Raw genomic sequence first — 18400 nt, forward strand, 5'->3', positions numbered from 1 at the left:
TAGCACTTTTTTAAATACAACATGATTTTTGGTATTTATTGTTCAAATACTATTAATGTTAACTAAAAACCATATGCCGCGTACCTGTATAACTGTATATTTTTAGGAAAAGTAAATCAGGGTACCAGTCTACTTATTGACCTCAAAATGTACTCTGATCAGAGCGTCCGAATGATTCAGACATGTATGTTATCACTACTTCCGGATGCTGATGATGTGAATTTCATAGTGTTTTATTGAGGAAATAAAGCCGACATTGAATGATTACCACCATCAAACGGATTTATTTTCATCTAACCGTGGGTAGCATTTTTAATTTGACACGTAAATTTTCAAGCAAAACAAGTTCGTTTGAAAAAATCATGTTATTTCAATTTCGCAAAATGGAGATAAAAAAAATCAAATATGCGCATACTTATTTATGAAGTTTCATTCTAAATGAGGCCAAATGTATGAATATGTGCACAGCATCTGTGAATAAGATGATTGTTTACCTATGCGCATAGAAAAGTCTTGGAGCCACTCTCAGTGTAAGTACATAATTACTTTATACATTTTGTTCAATGATATGGTGATAAGCCATCGCCATTGATAAAACAATCTTGCATGCTCAATTTTGATTTCCTCTCTTATAATGCACCAGTCAATTGCTACCACGGCCCCCTCGGGGATATTCCGGGGAAAAGTGCTGTGTTTTTACCTTTCAGGTGTCCTCGTAGCTATTATATAAAAGAACTTCAGCGAACACATTATATATTACCTTCTTGGACGTGTTATAAACATCAAAAAATAAATATCAACACATTAAAGTTATGGAAGCCAGAACTAGTGTCCTCGCAATGCCAGGTGATTGCGGTGGTTTTGTCTTCCCTCAAAATATATCAGGGAATTGCTCTTACCTTAGATCCTCTGGGTGCGGGGACGTTATTCACGGGATTTTACCACCAGTTCGTTCTCCCAGGGCAGGGATTTTACCGGGGATTGGCTGGACCGAAAGTCAAAGTACCTGCTATTCCTTGGGGGCGTGGTTACAATGGACTGGTGCATACTTTACAAGTTCTTTTTCTGAAGACGGTTTGTGCCCACTTTTTGTTTTCTAGCCAAGAATGAAAATCAAAAATCAGTCAGAGATACAGTATGGTGATGCATTGTTGTTGATAGATCAATATAAATTTGGGAAATATTTGAGGGAAAGGTATTTAGCTAAATAATTTAAGTTAGTTTAAGTGTAACTTTTGAGTTTTATTTTACAATGCAGTGCCGAATATTGTGCAGATAGAATTGAATTTGTATTAATTAATCAGTTGACTTGTGGCGTTTAGGGAACAAAATTAAAATCAAAATATTCAATAAAGTTCCCTTATCACCCAATGTTATGGAATAGTGAAGTAATGAAGATTTAACCTCACAACAGTCTTTCTCAAATGCTGTCCAGGCTTTTGTATGCTTAAGAATAACTAACCTCGCGATGTCAGACCAGAAATCATCTTGGCATGAGATTGGATCATTATGGATCATTATGCAGTCAATTGTAAATACGGCTCTTACATCCGGGAATATACCGGGGAAATAGGCCATGTTTTTACTTTTCAGGTGGCCCCGCAGTGCCGGGTCTTCCCGGAAAATACAGTGTGGATGGGGCTTAACTTAATGTCCCTTGGGTGCGAGGGCATTTGGTGGGGACTTTACCATCAGATTATCTCCATAGGGCGGGGATTTTAGCTGGGGTTGGCTGGACCGAAAGTAAAAGTCCTCGCTATTCCGGGACCGGGGGGGGGGGGGGCATGGTTACAATTGACTGATGCATTAGCTTGTGTATTCAGATAAAGTTAAGAAAATATATTTATTTATATAAGTTATACTTTGCAATCTAAATCAAAGATTTGAAAAAGGTATCCTGTATCAATAAATGCAAGTATACATAAATGACTGTGTAAATCTTTATGTATCATCCAAATATGAGTACCTTGCAGGGTGAATGTTATTTGTTAAAATTATACCAAGTGAGCTTTCAAGATTACCTTTCCAATCGCATACACAATGCAGTTTGAAACCTGGATAATTAAAACAAATCTTGGTTGTAGACCATAACTATTAAATATTTGATAAGTCAAAGACATTATAAGGTACAGTTTAAAGGGGCTGTACTCAGTTAATGATGAAAAAGCAAAAATTTAAAAAAAATTGTAGAAAATTGACATAAACTTGGTATCGATGTGTACAATTAATGCATTGAAACTTACTAACTGATGATCCCCATAGTTTACAAATGATTTATTAATAGCAGTTTTTTCGTGTTTTTCCATTAAAAAAAGATTGCTAGGTATGTCTACCGAGTAGAATTCATTCCTTATGCGTGATCTGCCGTTGATGTTATTACATGATATTAGCGTGTTAGGTATACATATGGAAAATTCCACCCTGTAAAAGTAAGTCTTCATAGCATAGTAGATACGACACTTCACTGCAACTTTTTTTCATTTTGGTATTTTATTTACAATAACGATATCAAAGAGTAAAATATTTTATTAAAAAAGTGTCCATAGACTCGTTACAGGAACAAAAAAAATTTTTGGTGCCAATCTGGTGTACAGTCCCTTTCATAAACAACAAGTGAAGCCAATGCTGTATTAATTTGAGACAAACAAAAAGAAGACAGCACAAAGTTCAAAAAGTGTGACTAATGTGAGAATACCTTACTTAATTACTAATTTGCATGCGATTCAGACAATTTTAATGCTAGAAATCACAAAAAAATCGTTCCCTTGAATTATTCCTGTCATAGTTTAAAGCTGCACTCTCACAGATTTACTGTTTTTACACCTTTGTTTTTGTCTTGGAAAGAGCAAATTTTTGCGTTAACATCTTCAAACAATGGTATCAGATTGCTGACAAACAATCAGCTCGTAGTTTGTCATATTTCCTTTCGAAAATTAATGTTTTATGGCTTAAACCGTTACTAACAGTTTAAGAATAATGCTTAAAACATCATTTTTTTAACTTTAATATAAAAATCTGCCATCTAAATTTTGGTCAGCAGTCTTATATAACTGGTGTCCATGGATTTTCGCAAAAATTGGCTCGTTCCAAGACAAAAAATAAAAAAGTTGTCAAAACGATCAATGTGTGAGAGTGCAGCTTTAAACTCATAATAAAATTTCAATGCACTGCATTTGACATAATTTTAAACAGATAAAAAAAATGTTATTTTTAAAAAGCACAATATAATTATCCTTTATGTGACCTTACATTATAATGAATTTATTCAGATCATAATTAAGTGACTTTTCTTGCACTTAAATGTGAACAAGTCAAAGCTTGGGATTGAACACTATATGAAACAAGAATGAAATTAAATGAATCACAAAATATCATCAAAATTATACACACAAATGTTCTTTGATATACCAGAAAGACTATGTCAAACCCTGACCAGATATAATTTCTTGTCTTTTCAAATTACCAACTTGGCAATGGTTTTATCATAACATAGGATATTGGTTTTAAAGAACATGTTAGTGTTTTTGTATGTGGAATGAAATATCATAAGTGGCACTAAATTGAACATAATTTATATTTCTCATTGATATTACACATAGCCCCAAGTACATGTTGATCTAAGATTTAAGGCTTGGATGGAGTCAGGGCAAGAAAAATGCATGTTAATACATTGTACTTTCCAACGCAAGAACTGTTTGTTTATTCAAGTAAATAAAGCAATCCCCACACCAAGGAACTGCAGTATTGCTTAACCAGCTTAATTGACATTATGAGTTGGAGTTCAAATTGCTGCAGTTAAAGGCACATCTAGTTTACAGAATTATTCAAACTCTGATTTAGCAACCTTAATATAGTTATATGAACTACTTTTGCGAAATCAGCTTTTTTAGATTTACAAGGACGGGGGAAAAGTATTTGCCAAATGTACTGCAACACCTGATACCTGTTGCCTAGGAATCCAACAAATGCTTGGCACTTGCAATGTTACAGTACTATTCAATTTGGAGTGCCTGAAAAGAAAGCTTTTTGATTCTACATTCAACATCTTCTTTCTGTGACATATTGGACCAGGAGAATCATGAACCTACAACCTTTTGCATCTATTGAGAAAGGGAGCGTTCAGGACAGTGACAGAGGACAATACAAGAATGACCAACTGCTGCATTTATTGAGTTATCTAATGCATACAAATTAAGACGGAGAAAATCATTCTTAATTTTTCCAAACTACTTCCTTAAGCATCTTGTATGTAGTTGTCTATTACAATGATTGTTCAAAGTTACAATGGCCCTGTGGGTTAAAGATGATCTGTCCACGGGGTAACATGTTTCGTACATAATAGGGTTATAAGTACTGCATTTTGATCCAGGAGGTTGTATTCAACTCCAATAGATTTTTGCAGATTTGGATTTCACAAGGCACAAGCCGAGTAAAATCAAAATCTACAAAAAAACTACCAGAATCAAATATGACATTCGGCCATATCCGGATCAAAACGCAGTACTAATAACCCTTTTATTATATACATTACTGATTAGATCACTAAGAAGGCACATCTTTGCATAATAAATTTCATTTTAAGGATGTACTAATTGCTTAAATGACGTCAATTTAATATTGCGAAACATTCTTGTTATGACGTGACGTCGCAAGAGTGGTATATATGGCCGTATTGCACTGGAGCGAAATATGGGTTAAAGTATTTTGTGATATGTATTGCATGTGGATTGATGATGGGTATATAATAAAGAAAAAAATTATGATTGGTATTCCATTCTCACTAGCAGTGTGATTAAATACTGACACCATGTTATGAAATTTGATGGTCAAAGTATTTAAAAGACATTTCAATATTTCATACTTTAAAAACGATATTCATCTCATCTTAGTCTACTCAACTTGCTTTGTTATGTACAAAAGTCTGCAGCAGTAATATGAATAGCATTAGACAGAAGGCAGTACTTAGTATTCATCAACAGCACTAACATAGCATGGTAACATGTTATATGAATTGAATACCAAGCACAAATTAAGAGGGAGAAAATAATTCTTCACTTTTTAAATAAAAACTACTTCCTAATAGCATTGTGTAGTCTGACATAGGTGTACAATGTAGATGTATTTTACAAAGATTGTTCAAAGTACGGCCCTGTGGTTTAAAGCTCCCCTGAACAAGAGGTGACAGGTTTTCTATATAGTATATAATTACATCATTGAAAATCTTCTCTGAAACTGCAAATAACAGACCTTTGATATAAAAGGATTTGATCAAATTAAAGAGGTATGTGTGCCACCCCCGTAAATTAATTTGTACAGTCTGATTTAATGACTTTGAGAAATTCAAAAGAACTATGACTTTATCTGATTTAACACTGTTCGTGTTGATGACCACAAACCAAACTTACATGCGCCCAGGCCGGGAATCAAACCCTGGTCGTCTAGGTGAGAAGCGAATGCGCGAACAGGACAACCGTATCAGTTTTAAGAGTGTCGTTTTTTGTAACAATTTTGTATCCACCGCCGAAATGCGAAGGGTTTTTTTAATAGTAGGTGTGTGTACGTGCGTGCATACATCCATGCGTCAGGGCAATCTTGTCCGGAGCAAAACTTGCAAATTATTTTAGATCTTTACTTCGACTATCATAAATATATCGCATTCAGGAGAAGTGCAGTGTCATGACATGAACTGTAACTAGATCTGGGTGCATTTTGTTCCTTTGTTTAATTGAATTATTTTTGTAAGGTGACGTTGATAGTGTTTTCAATTCCGCGTGGTATATGGCAGTCTGTGACTTCTCTTGTTTCAAATTTAGTTATTTTTTTCCTTTTTTATGGACAAACACCAAACAATTGAGCATAATTTTGTAAACCCAACCCAAAATGCATTCAATTTCCAAAAGCGTTACTAACGCTTTTCGGCAAAATACAGCATTCTCGATCTGACTTACTGTTTAAGATTTATTATATAGCAATTTAGCTCATATTAATGCTTTTGTTGTTGTATCATTGTAACAAGTATTTTGTTTGCATTCCAAACGGACTGACTTTTTTATGGAGTGTCTGACGCTTTAAAACGTCAACCTTTCATACCGTGACGTTAACGTCAATGAGAATACATTGTATCAATATTTGTTGAAGGTTCCAGCCGTCGGTATCTTAGTTTTAACACTCCTAATGGTTTCTCATACCTTATTTCGTCTTACATTTTTTATACATTTTACAAAAACATGAGAGAGTCCTTTTTTACGTGTTCTATGTTAGCTTTAAAAAAATTACTGCACTGGAAGTTTAATAACTCGATACACTTATGATCTAAAGTATTTCCAACAAAATTTGAGACAACTGTTTCAGCTGTACTTGTTTTATGCAAATATATGAGCACATCGTGATACATTTCAACTAACAACGATGCCGTTTAACAAATTTCAGAACAATCGGCCCATACATGTGCATAGTGTAATCAAACATAAAGTTTTCTCCCACCTCAGATAAGTAGATCCAATAATTAAGCCATGCTAGAATATAAGTTTCTCCCACCTCAGATATGTAGATTCAATAATTTAACCATGCTAGATATTCTTATCTTGCCCACGGGCGAAGATAAAATGCCCGTATGGAACTTCGTTTTAATGGTCATCACATTGTAATTACCTCCCTTGTTGAAGACTGTCGTCAGTAGCATCAAGGAAATCTTGTCTTATGGTAATATTTAGAACGCTTATTAATTATTTCTCGCTTCAACTGTGACCATAAAACAGTTTTCACGCACCATTTAAGAAATAATGCTTCATTCTCCTTAGAACTATTTAAAAAAAACGATTTGACTATTAACATTAACTCGATCACTGCGCGCATATCCATGACAACCACGTGCTATCGCATATCCTTACGCAATTATTTTCACTAAGCACAAAAGAATTCCAGCAAAAAATACATTTTTACGTATTTTTGTTTAACTGAGGTGGGAGAAAAGGCATCTACCATAGCCGCTCGTGTAAGATAGGTTCATCCCGACCCTCGCGCAGGGTATTTTGCGGAAACTCGGTAAACCTCGTTTCCGCAAAACACCCTACGCTCGGGTTGGGATGAACCTATCTTACACGCTCGGCCATGGAAGATACAGTGGAAACTCACTAAACCGGACAAGGTCCGGACTGGGCAAAATTTCCGGTTTAGTGAGGATTCCGGTTTAGTGAGGATTTGATGTACGGAGTAAGTTTACTCAAATTTTAAACTGAGTGAACCTTTAAAGGGAAGTTGAAAACTGTAATTAAATTAAAACACATAATTTAACGTAATTAACACGTAATTTAATGCTTGTAAAGTATGTTTGATTAACGCACTCTAATTTGATTCAATCATAGAAGTCTTTAGATAAAACAACTCTCTAAAATGATCACTTAATAACCGTTTCTAGTTCTTTATTTTCTGCAACAAACAAATTAATGGTTCAATTATTTTATTTTTTTCACAAGTTTGATTATCGTTTGATTATCGCGCGACAGTAAATCCACAGCGCAATCATCATTATCGTTTATCGAGTTAACAAAACATCACGGGTGCAATATTTAACAACGCACCGGCTGTCAAAAACAGTGATGGCCCAACAGTGACACGCGATTCGCGAATTCCTAATACACACCATCATTTTGACATGTTTGAACAAATAAACGTCCGGTTTTGTGAGGTAAAATTAAGTTGACAACTAACAAACTTTCTCGATTTTTTTGTCCGGTATCCGGAATTCCGGGGTTCCGGTTTTGTAGGGATCTTTTTACATTGAAAATAGAAGGGGAAAACCGGGACTCTGAAAAAAGTCCGGTATTCCGAGAATTCCGGTTTTGTGGAGATCCGGTTTAGTGAGTTTCCACTGTACTTATAATCTCTGCACTAGATGGACATGCATATGAAATATGTCGAAAGCGCAGTATAAGGCTATTCATATGAAGCAATTATTTAGTGCTTGATCCTAATCACTATATCCCACTCCTAAAATCGTCCAAGTTTAGTAAGTTAGTTTAATACATGTACATAAAAAAGTAGTATACTACACCATTTTTGCATAGAAATTGTTAAAATGTTCATGATAGGGGAGTATCTCACTCCATAAAAATCGATTCTGGGGAGGGTGTCGAAAGGTTGCCGCCCCTAAGATACGCTCCGGCAATTCCTGGATCCGCCCCTGCAAAGGGATACAAATGGCTTACCGTTTGTTTATATATTTTTAATAACCGGAAGGCATCAATTTTATTAACTTTTTAATTCGAAGGGTTAACTTGGGAGTAGGATTTGTTATTTGTCCCAGGGTCTAATAATTTCTTAAATCATTATTAATTATTATTTTGGACCCACTTTTTGAAATAGCTCTCAATAAATCACGGTTAGCCAATTGGTGGTGTTTTTATGGATAGGTAGAACGAAATCTGTCTAAGGCGAACTAGTAAGGGTGAAGGGAAAACAAACGCGTTGATTGAATGAAAAAAGGGCATTTATTCACAATGCCATAAATGTTTATATATATTTTATTACTATGTTGTATCCGTGACCACTTGTATGCCTGTAATGCTTTCTTCAGAGTATGCCATTTTTTAGAATTATGATACCTGGGTCTAGTTTCTATGGGAGTCAGTATTCTATGAATACTGCTGTCTTTTTGTAACACCGGCCTTTAATCGGAACAGTCTCGTATCTGCTGACTGAGCTCCGTGTCAAATTATAATAGTTGACTGTTGCCTTTGATCGATTAACGTTGTAATCAAGCTCGCCAAATTAGAACATCCGCTTCAAAATCAAAACACATGACACGTCAAAAAGTAATACTTTCACCAGTTGTGTGATGATTTATGCTATTTTAGTAAGTTACTTTCATTTAAGCTATAGCGTATGTTGTTATTAAAGTTCCACTCAAATAGACAATTCATTGCTAAACGACCAGAGTAGATCTCAGGCTGTTCAGTTTTCTGAACAAACTTCTTGAAGTTTTTGCATATATATATGCTTTTGAAACTAATGAATCGTGTTTGTCAATCAGTTCTGTATCTGTTCAAATATGTAGAAGGGCCACTTCTGGCATATATCTATGGAGGGAGGTGTTCTAGAAGTGCTGTGGGAGAGCTAGTCCATATAAACACCCGCTTCAGAGTCTTTGACGATTTTTTATTTGGCGACTCTACGCGTCCATATCCCACTTGTTGTTTTCCTAGCCAAGAATGACAGGTCCCAACGCTAAGTATATTGAGCAGAAAGATAATGGGCACCTGCTAGATGGTTTCAACAGAAGTCGATCTAAATTAAATTAATTATTTGTGTTTCATTAAAAACTTATGTGTAATAAGTAAAAGGTATTGGCTAAAATAATTAAAGTGTAACTTTGATGTTTTTATTATATAGTGAAGTGTTTAGTATTGTGGAGTAACAGTTGAAGAATATATTTTACATTGATATGGAATTGTGAACTTGTGGCGTTTAGGGAACAAAATGAATATCCAAATGTAAATAAAGTTCCCTAAATGTGCATTATTGTGGCTATAACTGCCTAATCTAGGCTTAAAATTGTAAACGGAAGCACTTAATGTACCAATAATTGGACTACCGTATAACTCAAACTAGACAAGTACAGTACTTACTAAATCTGGGAAGAAAAGTACACCTGGTGTTGGCATACATTTGAAACCCATGACGGCAAGAACACTCGCACTATGCTCTAACTGACTGGTTCTTGCTCACTTACTCCATTCACCTTTGACATTCCACCCATTCCAACTTTAAATGCGGATCCAGACTTTTACTTCTGACACCAGTAAAGTAAACCTTTTGTCTTCCAGGTTGTTATCTGAATAATGTTTTGACTTTGAAAATTTTTCATAATGGCATATTGCCTAAACTTCAAAGCCAATAAAACTACAACTAATTTTGGTATTGTGCATTGTAGAAATGTCATTTCCAATATTTGTGAAAGAAGTTAAAACATTTCAATAAATAATCATTGGCAAAGAGCTAGGGTATCGCACCTGGATCTCTTGTATCTCATCTTGTCTCTTTGAGTATTTCAGTATATCCGGATTTGACTGGGAATTTCAGTCATTTTTATGTCATGTAACTTAAGGCATAAACAGTTAAGTTGTGATGGCATCACAATAGGGTCAAGCCATTATGCAGCCAATAGCTGAATAGGCACAGACAGACCTGTATTAACTCAAATAAAAAAAAAAATAAGCATTATACCTCTTCCAAATTTTGTAGCAAAAAATACATTTTTAATTACTGATATGTATACCACTACCCAAACTTTAAGTAAGCCTCTCTTAATTGGTCTTTTTTTATATTTGTTATAATTTGTTACAAAATTTAACTGTTTTAAAGTGAAAAAACAAAAACCTATCAGAGCCTTTTACAAGAAAGACACCATAGCCCTGTTTGTGATAGGAAAAAAACATGTTTATTAGTTTTGAGAGTATTTTTTCAAACAATTAAGTCAATGGAGTAAAATATCAATAGCCCCAGGGACCCTCCATCCCCCCCCCCCAAGAAAATGTTTTGTTTTTTTAAAGATTAAAAAAGTTATTTGGTTGCTTTTGGTTGTTAGAGTTGATATCAAATTTGAAGTGAGGAGAGCCCTCAAAAGAGCTTCTTAAAAAGCAGTTTTTCTTTTACGGCAGTGTGCTTTTGACCCCAAAAGTGCCATGGCCGAAATGGTTTCAGCCCTCCAGCTGCCAGGTCAATCACATCCCTGCTAAAGATATGGGTATGGTAAGGCCAAAAAAACTATTTATTGATTGTGGCCTAAATAGGTTTGTTGATAAGGGATAATATAGGGTAAATGAGACAGTTAAAGGTATACAAATACCAGTTTTTATAGCTGTATTTTGATATGGCTGAAGCGTGGCATTTTCGTGATATTTAATCTTTTCAAGTGCCCATACTCATTTAAACCATGATAACATAGTAACATGTATAATTAAATCATAACCCTCTGTCCGTATCATATGTCTGTCTGAATTATTTTATAGAACATTAATATGTGACATCATAATTTGCAAAGATATAATAATGAAAGTTAATCATGCATTATAGTTGAGGCTATAAGTTGTAAACAGCTAAGGATCGTTATTATACATTAACAAAGTATGTATAGTTATAGTATTACTGTTAATGGTCTAACAAGGAAATTATTTTGACTTTGTAATGACATTTAATATAGATAAATGATTCTGGTGAGAATTTTTTATGTGGAGTTAGTATTATAATCCTACTTGCATAAATATATTATAACTATATATTATTTGCATTAAATTTATTATTATAACTACAACATTACAACTTATATTCTGTGTTTTGGTGAGGGCATTGTTATGATATATATATTATATATTTCCTATGTATTTCTTGGTTGTTACATATTTTTGATAAATGTACAGTATTGTTGAATTTGTCATATTTATTTTTTTTAACAAATAAAAATATTCATTTTAACAGTGATTTTTTTTTGGGAGGCATATAGCTGTCCCAGCGTCTCTTTCTTTGTCAATGCAGGGTGTGTCAGTTCATTCATAACACTCATGTTTAAGCAGTAATTTACTCAAATTTTATTGGAATTTTGATCAAACTTCACATCAGCGTCGAAATTTGTGTGGCCCGTAGCATTAGTGCTCTCGCTAAAAGGTTAAGGTCACACTCTAAGGTCAATTGGCTATCACTCCAATAAGGCCATGTTTTTTGTCACATTCATGTGACTTTCCTTGTTGATAGTAAATATAACCTTCATGAAAAGGGTTAAAAGCAACAAAACCAACTTATGATTTGCAACATTATGTTCTTGTCATTTCAGGACTAGTTCATCCATAATTGAAGGGTCAAGTGAGGGTCAGTATTCCACGATGGGTTTGCTACACAAGTTAACTCGCCGGAAGTTCATCTCAGCAGACACAGTAGAAAGCACACAGTTGGCGCGATGTTTGAATACAGTAGACCTAACAGCACTGGGTAAGGCTTTCTTTAGTATGTTACTAGTTTACTCGATCTTACTTTAGATTGCGAAAAAGCTTGGCTATGAGTGATTGTTTTAGGCTTTTAGCTGGCAAAAGAATAATTGTTATCAATGAATGTCATGTACTGTAATGAAAATTTGAGTGAGCCAGAAAAACTTGTTTAGAGATGATAAATGATATCATTGAAACAAGATAATGTCAGATTTGTACAACTTTCATAAAATTGATAAAAAATACCATAATACTCCATTTGGAGCTCCAGCGTGCAACATCAAGGGTAGCCCGATCTCCCGTGGCTACAAAAAATGACCCAGGCTACGAAAAAGATCGCCTGACTGCCAATGAAATCATAGGGCTTGTTCCCCAAAAATACTGATATTGTACAGTTGTCATATCATTCCTTGTTTTTTAACCATATAAGGTACTCAAGATGCTTTTTTCTGTTAACAATGAGCTTTGGAAATCTGGCTCAGGCGATAGAAATCTCAAAGTCTGTAACCCCTTTGGCTACCTGAAAAAAGGGTTAATTTCCCACACTGGAGCTCGATGGATAATGTGGCAGCATTCAATATGATACTTTTCCTTATCCTTAGATATGCTTCAGTGATTCAATTCCATCTATTAGCCAGCTATTTTTACATTCCAACCAAAACACTCAGATTCTATTTTTTAAACTTAAGTTAGATCTAAGTCGGTTATTGAATGCAGTCCCATAATGACATTAACTATAAACATTTTGACACAGGTATTTGTAATATAATGAGGCTAAAATGGTAAGAAGATGTTCAGCATACCCCCATTTATCTACAACTTGCTGGTCTAGTGCAAAGCAGTTGTAACTAATAGTGATGAAACTATTATCAAGTACAATCGATAAATTGATGCGGACAATCGATAGTGGTTGTCTAAATTTGATGTAGCTACTGTAACTTATGGAAGTTATGCATTTTTTTGTAATGTTGTTACTTGCATGTATTTTACATGTATGTGGTGTGCATCATTTTGCAACTGATGTGTAATTATTATGTATGTGTTTTGTTATTCTTTCTTTAAGCTATTAAAGACCGTATAAGTTCATGGAAATTTACTCACTGTTTCCAAAAAGCTTAACTATACATGTAGTATTACAAATACTGATTCCAGTTTGAATATTTTAGATGATCATGATTATGCAATGTAAAACGAATTTACAAAACATATTATGAGCCTTCGATTATTGCCTGAAATTTAATCAAAATGCTAATTCTGATTTGAGTTGATTATCGATAGCAAATGTGATCCGATTTTTAAACTTTAGTTGTAACTCTGTATAGAAAAAGAAAACGTTAAACAGTCTTGCGTTAAGCCCTCAAATGATTGTCTTTTTCTACTACAGGTGTCGGCAGCACCCTAGGGGCGGGTATTTATGTTGTTGCAGGTCAAGTGGCGAAGCAAACCTCCGGACCGTCTGTCTTCCTGTCATTTCTCATTGCTGCAATGGCATCCATACTTGCAGGTAAAGTAATCATTAAAACTTTTTTTAATGTTAAATTCATTATTCAGTTTAACATTAAATTGCTTGTGATATCTCAAGCTATTTGATTGTTTAGCTGGCCCATTTGTCAAGAATCAAGTAAAGATATCGTGACATTGCCTAAGTGTCATTGTTTTTAAGTGGATGTCCGAATAAGACATGATTTCATTAATTTTATTACTCACAGTATCTAATTAAACCTAACTATTACTATTAATTGTTTAATTTCATTTTCTATCTGCCTGCAGGTTTTTATACTCTTTGCATGGTGGAATAAGTCCTGATATTGACCTCTTTGACAACAATTACTTTAAAGCTACGATCTGATTTTTTGTCAGCAACCTAAAATCATTGGTTTACCGATATTTACGCAAAGATTTGCTCTTTCCAAGACAAAAAATAAAAAAAATGTAAAAACGGTATATCTGTGAGAGTGCAGCTTTAAACAACCTCTTATTATCAAAATATGTGTCCATTAATTATTTAATCACTGAAGTCATTTGGTTTAAGTAGATGTACAATGGATAGAGACCAACTATATGTTTACAGATGCAGTTCAATCCAGGCACTTTTGAAATCAGCAGTGTCTGTCTTTATTTTAGGTCGTTGTTACGCAAGGTTTGGACCACATGTACCATAAACTGGGCAGCCTTTGTTTTATACCACATGTACCTATTGGGGTGTCCTTTGTATTCTGCTACATGCATGTCACTATATATCAGTTTGAATTGATAGTAAAATTCCTATCAAGGAATGAATGAGTGTCTTTGTTTCAGGCTCATGTAATGCAGAAAGGGAACACGCTGGTCCCTCGCATGAGCTTGGCCTGTGTTTAATGTGTCCTGAAATTATGTAAAATTACTATCAAGGAGTTTATGTATGTCTTTATTTCAGGTCTGTGAATGCCGGTCCCACTGTGTTATGCTGAGAGTTGCTCGAATGTAGTAGGCTTATGTATATAAAGTGTACTATATGTACTTCAGGTCTGTGCTATGCTGAGAGTTGCTCGAATGTAGTAGGCTTATGTATATAAAGTGTACTTAAATCATATTCTGTACTTCAGGTCTGTGCTATGCTGAGTTTGGAGCATGAGTTCCTCGAAAGTATAAAGTCTATGTTCAAAAAGTGTACTAAAATCATATTTTATATTTCAGGTCTGTGTTATGCCAAGTTTGGAGCAGGAGTTCCTCGAATAGTTCAGCCAATGTTCATAAGGTGTACTGAAATCATATTCTCTTTTTCAGGTCTGTGTTACGCGGAGTTCGGAGCACGAGTTCCTCGAACGGGTTCAGCCTATGTTTACAGCTATGTTACAATCGGGGAGCTCATGGCCTTTGTGATTGGTTGGAATCTTATACTGGAATATGTCATAGGTATGTAGTGGTGATTGTTGATTTGAAATTGTATGAAACAATCAGAACAAGCCCAATTCCAAGCACTTACGTCTAACTTAATTTAAGTTAAAATACCAGACCCTAATGATGTCAAATCTCAACATCAACTCATTTAAATACATAACATGAAAGTTATTGAATTTTTGAAAAAAAACAACTTTAAAAAGAGCATGGTTTTCATAATATACAGGAATCATACAATATGTTGATTATGAATTTTATTTTAATATGAGTAAAAGTTATTTTGAAGAACAAAAAGGTAATGGAGTACAACTCATTGTTTTTAAGCATTGACTCAATTGACAAGGTTTCTAACCAGAATTTGATTTAGAGTATAATTTAGACAATCCTTGTCACAAAACTGCTTCCTGATAGCATTTATGACATTAGTTATCACATGGTATACACACACTGATACAGACATATCATACCATTTTTCACGCTCTTATTTCACCAACAGGAACAGCAAGTGTTGCGCGGGCTTGGAGCTCATATTTTGACTCACTGGTAAACAACAAAATCCAAGATTACTTCAAGGAAAACATCCCCATGAACCTGAATGGACTGTCCCCATATCCAGATTTCTTTGCCCTCGGGATAACATTGTTACTAACAGGTATGTTGTACAGCAATGTTTTCAATAATACCCGGCTGCTGGCCAAAATGGACGGTTCAAATAAAAATTGGGTTTCTTAGTGCTCTTCCATGTCTGAAAATGATTATTTCATTTTTGTCTAAATTAACTTCCATGCCAGTATTCGCACAAGATTGCTCAATAACATTCAGCTGTTGCTGTGATTTATTCAGCGTTTTAGCACAGCTAGCAACATCATCGGCGAAAATTAGACATAATTATATCATTAATTTCATTTGTAATAGACTATCCTGGAGAATCTAAAATGCATGATTGCCTTTAAATCTGGTAATTACCAGGACTTTTAGACAGTTCAACCGAAACTTATAGAGAACCCTGGTACAGTATGATTAACATGAAAGGTGGTTCATTGGTATTTTAAGGCACCGTCTGGGTATCAAACCAAGGATCTTCTGATTCATAGTTTGATGTGCTTAATGTATTTAGGCTTAAAATTGTATCACCACCTATCCATTATAATTGATGTTTTGTTGGTCACTAAAAGATGTTCCGTTGTTTAAATACTTTTTAAATAAATTGTGTATCTCACATCGAAAATGGGTATTCAGGGGCTCCTTTACCCCATCATTTCAATTTAAATTGAGTACCGTATTTTCTCGACTATAAGACGGGGATATTGGGTCCCAATTTTGACCCCCACAGTAGGGGACCCGTCTTATAAGCGAGTCGATAAAATATTTAAAAAAGATTCAAGTCAAAATCAGTAAAATTTTACATAGGGTATTCGTCTATCCAGTATATCGTCTGCTGATACAAGTATGGGGCAATTTACTGAAGTAAACAACAACACGAAATCTCTTCACCGCGCGAGCTCTGACGTCACACAGTGTACCGTTATATCTGCATTTTTTCTCATGGAGCGTGTCAGTATAATTAGTTTGACAGATATATCAAATCAATAAATTGGAATCTTAATATGATGTACCTAACTGTCAATTTGATTAAGCAAACAAATGACAATGCTAATATGAATCCTTTATGTTCGTCGCCAATCAAGGGACAATATTGCCTATTAAGCATTATTGCTAACACCTATTCATGCACTTCCTCGGCATTTCGCAGTTATGTTATTGAAGCCATTTATTTTCATGGTGTTATTTGCAGTTTATTGATCACAACAAAATGGTCAATCTTTTGATTTTAATTGGGTCGACCAATCAAATATGTAAAGATAGGCAAACTTAGGCGGAGTTTACATAAGACAGTACATTTGATTGGCTAGATATATCTTCATTGTTTAAAATGTATTAAAGACTAAAAAAAACAATCAATCTTTCTTATTATCTTATTAGCTCACATTAATTAACAACATGTCTCAGAAACGTAAAAGAAATAACTACGACGTTAAGTTTAAGCTCAAGGTCATAGAATTTGCAAAGCAATCATCAAACTGCGGTGCAGAGCGAGAGTTCGGTGTAACCGAAAAAATGGTCCAGGACTGGCGTTTAAAGGAAGAGAAGCTTCGTGGGGCATCCTCAAATAACTTGAAGAAACTGCGAATGGTCATTTCCCCATATGATGCGCTTGAGCAAAAGTTGAAAGAATGGCTTGTACAGCAGCGGAGCAATGCCTACATTGTCACACACCCTACAATACGGTTGCGCGCACTCAAGTTGGCAAAAGACTTGGGTCATCCTGAGTTCAAGTCATCGAACAGATGGTGTACTCGGTTCCTCGATCGCCATGGGCTCTGTTTACGGCAGCGAACGCACATCGCACAGAAGTTGCCGAAAGATCTGGACACAAAGTTGACGGCGTTCCAGAGGTTTGTGATCGACGCAAGGAAGGATCACGAATTCGAACTTGGTGCCATCAGCAACATGGATGAAACACCCATGTTCTTCGACATGCCAGGGAACAGGACAATTGACTTGAAAGGCAGCAAAACCGTGTCGGTGAAAACTGCTAGGGATGAAAAGGCCCACTTCACAGTTATACTGTCGTGTCTTGCAGATGGTACAAAACTTAAGCCTGCAATCGTCTTCAAGAGGAAGACACTACCGAAGGAGAAACTCCCCCAGGGTGTCATTGTATACGCACAGGAGAAAGGTTGGGTGGATGAACGAGTTCTTTTGGAGTGGCTGAATGACGTGTGGTTTAAGAGGCCGGGGGCTCTTTTGAACAAGAAGTCAATGATGGTATGGGACATGTTCCGTGCCCATCTAGTGGATGCGGTTACAGCGAAGCTGAAGGGACGTAGGACGTATCAGGCCGTTATCCCCGGAGGGTGCACTTCAGTACTCCAGCCCCTTGATGTCTGTCTGAACAAGCCCTTCAAGTCCAACATGCGAACCAAGTGGAACGACTGGATGGTAAACGGGACCAAGGAACTCACTAAGGCTGGGAACTTGCGGAAGCCAACCATCGCAAACGTTTGTCAATGGGTGATAGACTCATGGGCCGAAATCCCAACGGAAATGGTAATGAGATCGTTCCTGAAATGTGGAATCTCAAACTCATTAGACGGTACGGAGGATGACGAGCTCTTCAGCGATGTTGTTAGCACCGGGGGAAGTCGCCAAGATTCCTCCTCGGAATTTCAGGCCGACGATGTTGACGTCGACTATGGACTTTATGACGAGTGCATGAATGAAGAGCAGTTCGACAACCTCTTCGGTGAAAGTGACGATGAGGAGTTTGAGGGATTCTAAGTGCTATTTAGTGACAAAAAGTTATATGACGGTGCTACATTGTTCTGTATGTGTGTATATATTTGTATATGTGCATTGTGTATTAAGAACATAAACGTAATTCTTTTATAATATTTATTGATGCCGAAAAACTTCATTGGTGTCTTCACTAAAAATAATAAACAAAAACAAACATAAGTTGTTATTGATTAATTATTACA

At 35.5% G+C, this 18400-nt stretch overlaps 1 protein-coding gene across 6 annotated transcripts in view; it reads left to right on the top strand.

The window, feature by feature from the left end:
• Positions 1–8762: 8762 nt before the first annotated feature.
• Positions 8763–18400, top strand: part of LOC128245472 (high affinity cationic amino acid transporter 1-like) — a 45820-nt gene continuing 36182 nt past the window's right edge. For 3 of the 6 annotated variants that reach the window (XM_052963646.1, XM_052963650.1, XM_052963651.1), the window contains exons 1-5: positions 11021–11124; positions 11828–11982; positions 13363–13482; positions 14745–14873; positions 15355–15510. In XM_052963646.1, coding sequence (XP_052819606.1) covers positions 11877–11982; positions 13363–13482; positions 14745–14873; positions 15355–15510 — 511 coding nt within the window. In that variant the 5' untranslated portion in view covers positions 11021–11124; positions 11828–11876. Of the gene's footprint in view, positions 8855–11020; positions 11125–11157; positions 11214–11827; positions 11983–13362; positions 13483–14744; positions 14874–15354; positions 15511–18400 lie in introns of those variants that run through there. The other 3 variants (XM_052963647.1, XM_052963649.1, XM_052963648.1) reach the window with 3 other exon arrangements.

Source organism: Mya arenaria, chromosome 9 (assembly GCF_026914265.1).
Source record: "Mya arenaria isolate MELC-2E11 chromosome 9, ASM2691426v1".
Taxonomy (NCBI): domain Eukaryota; kingdom Metazoa; phylum Mollusca; class Bivalvia; order Myida; family Myidae; genus Mya; species Mya arenaria.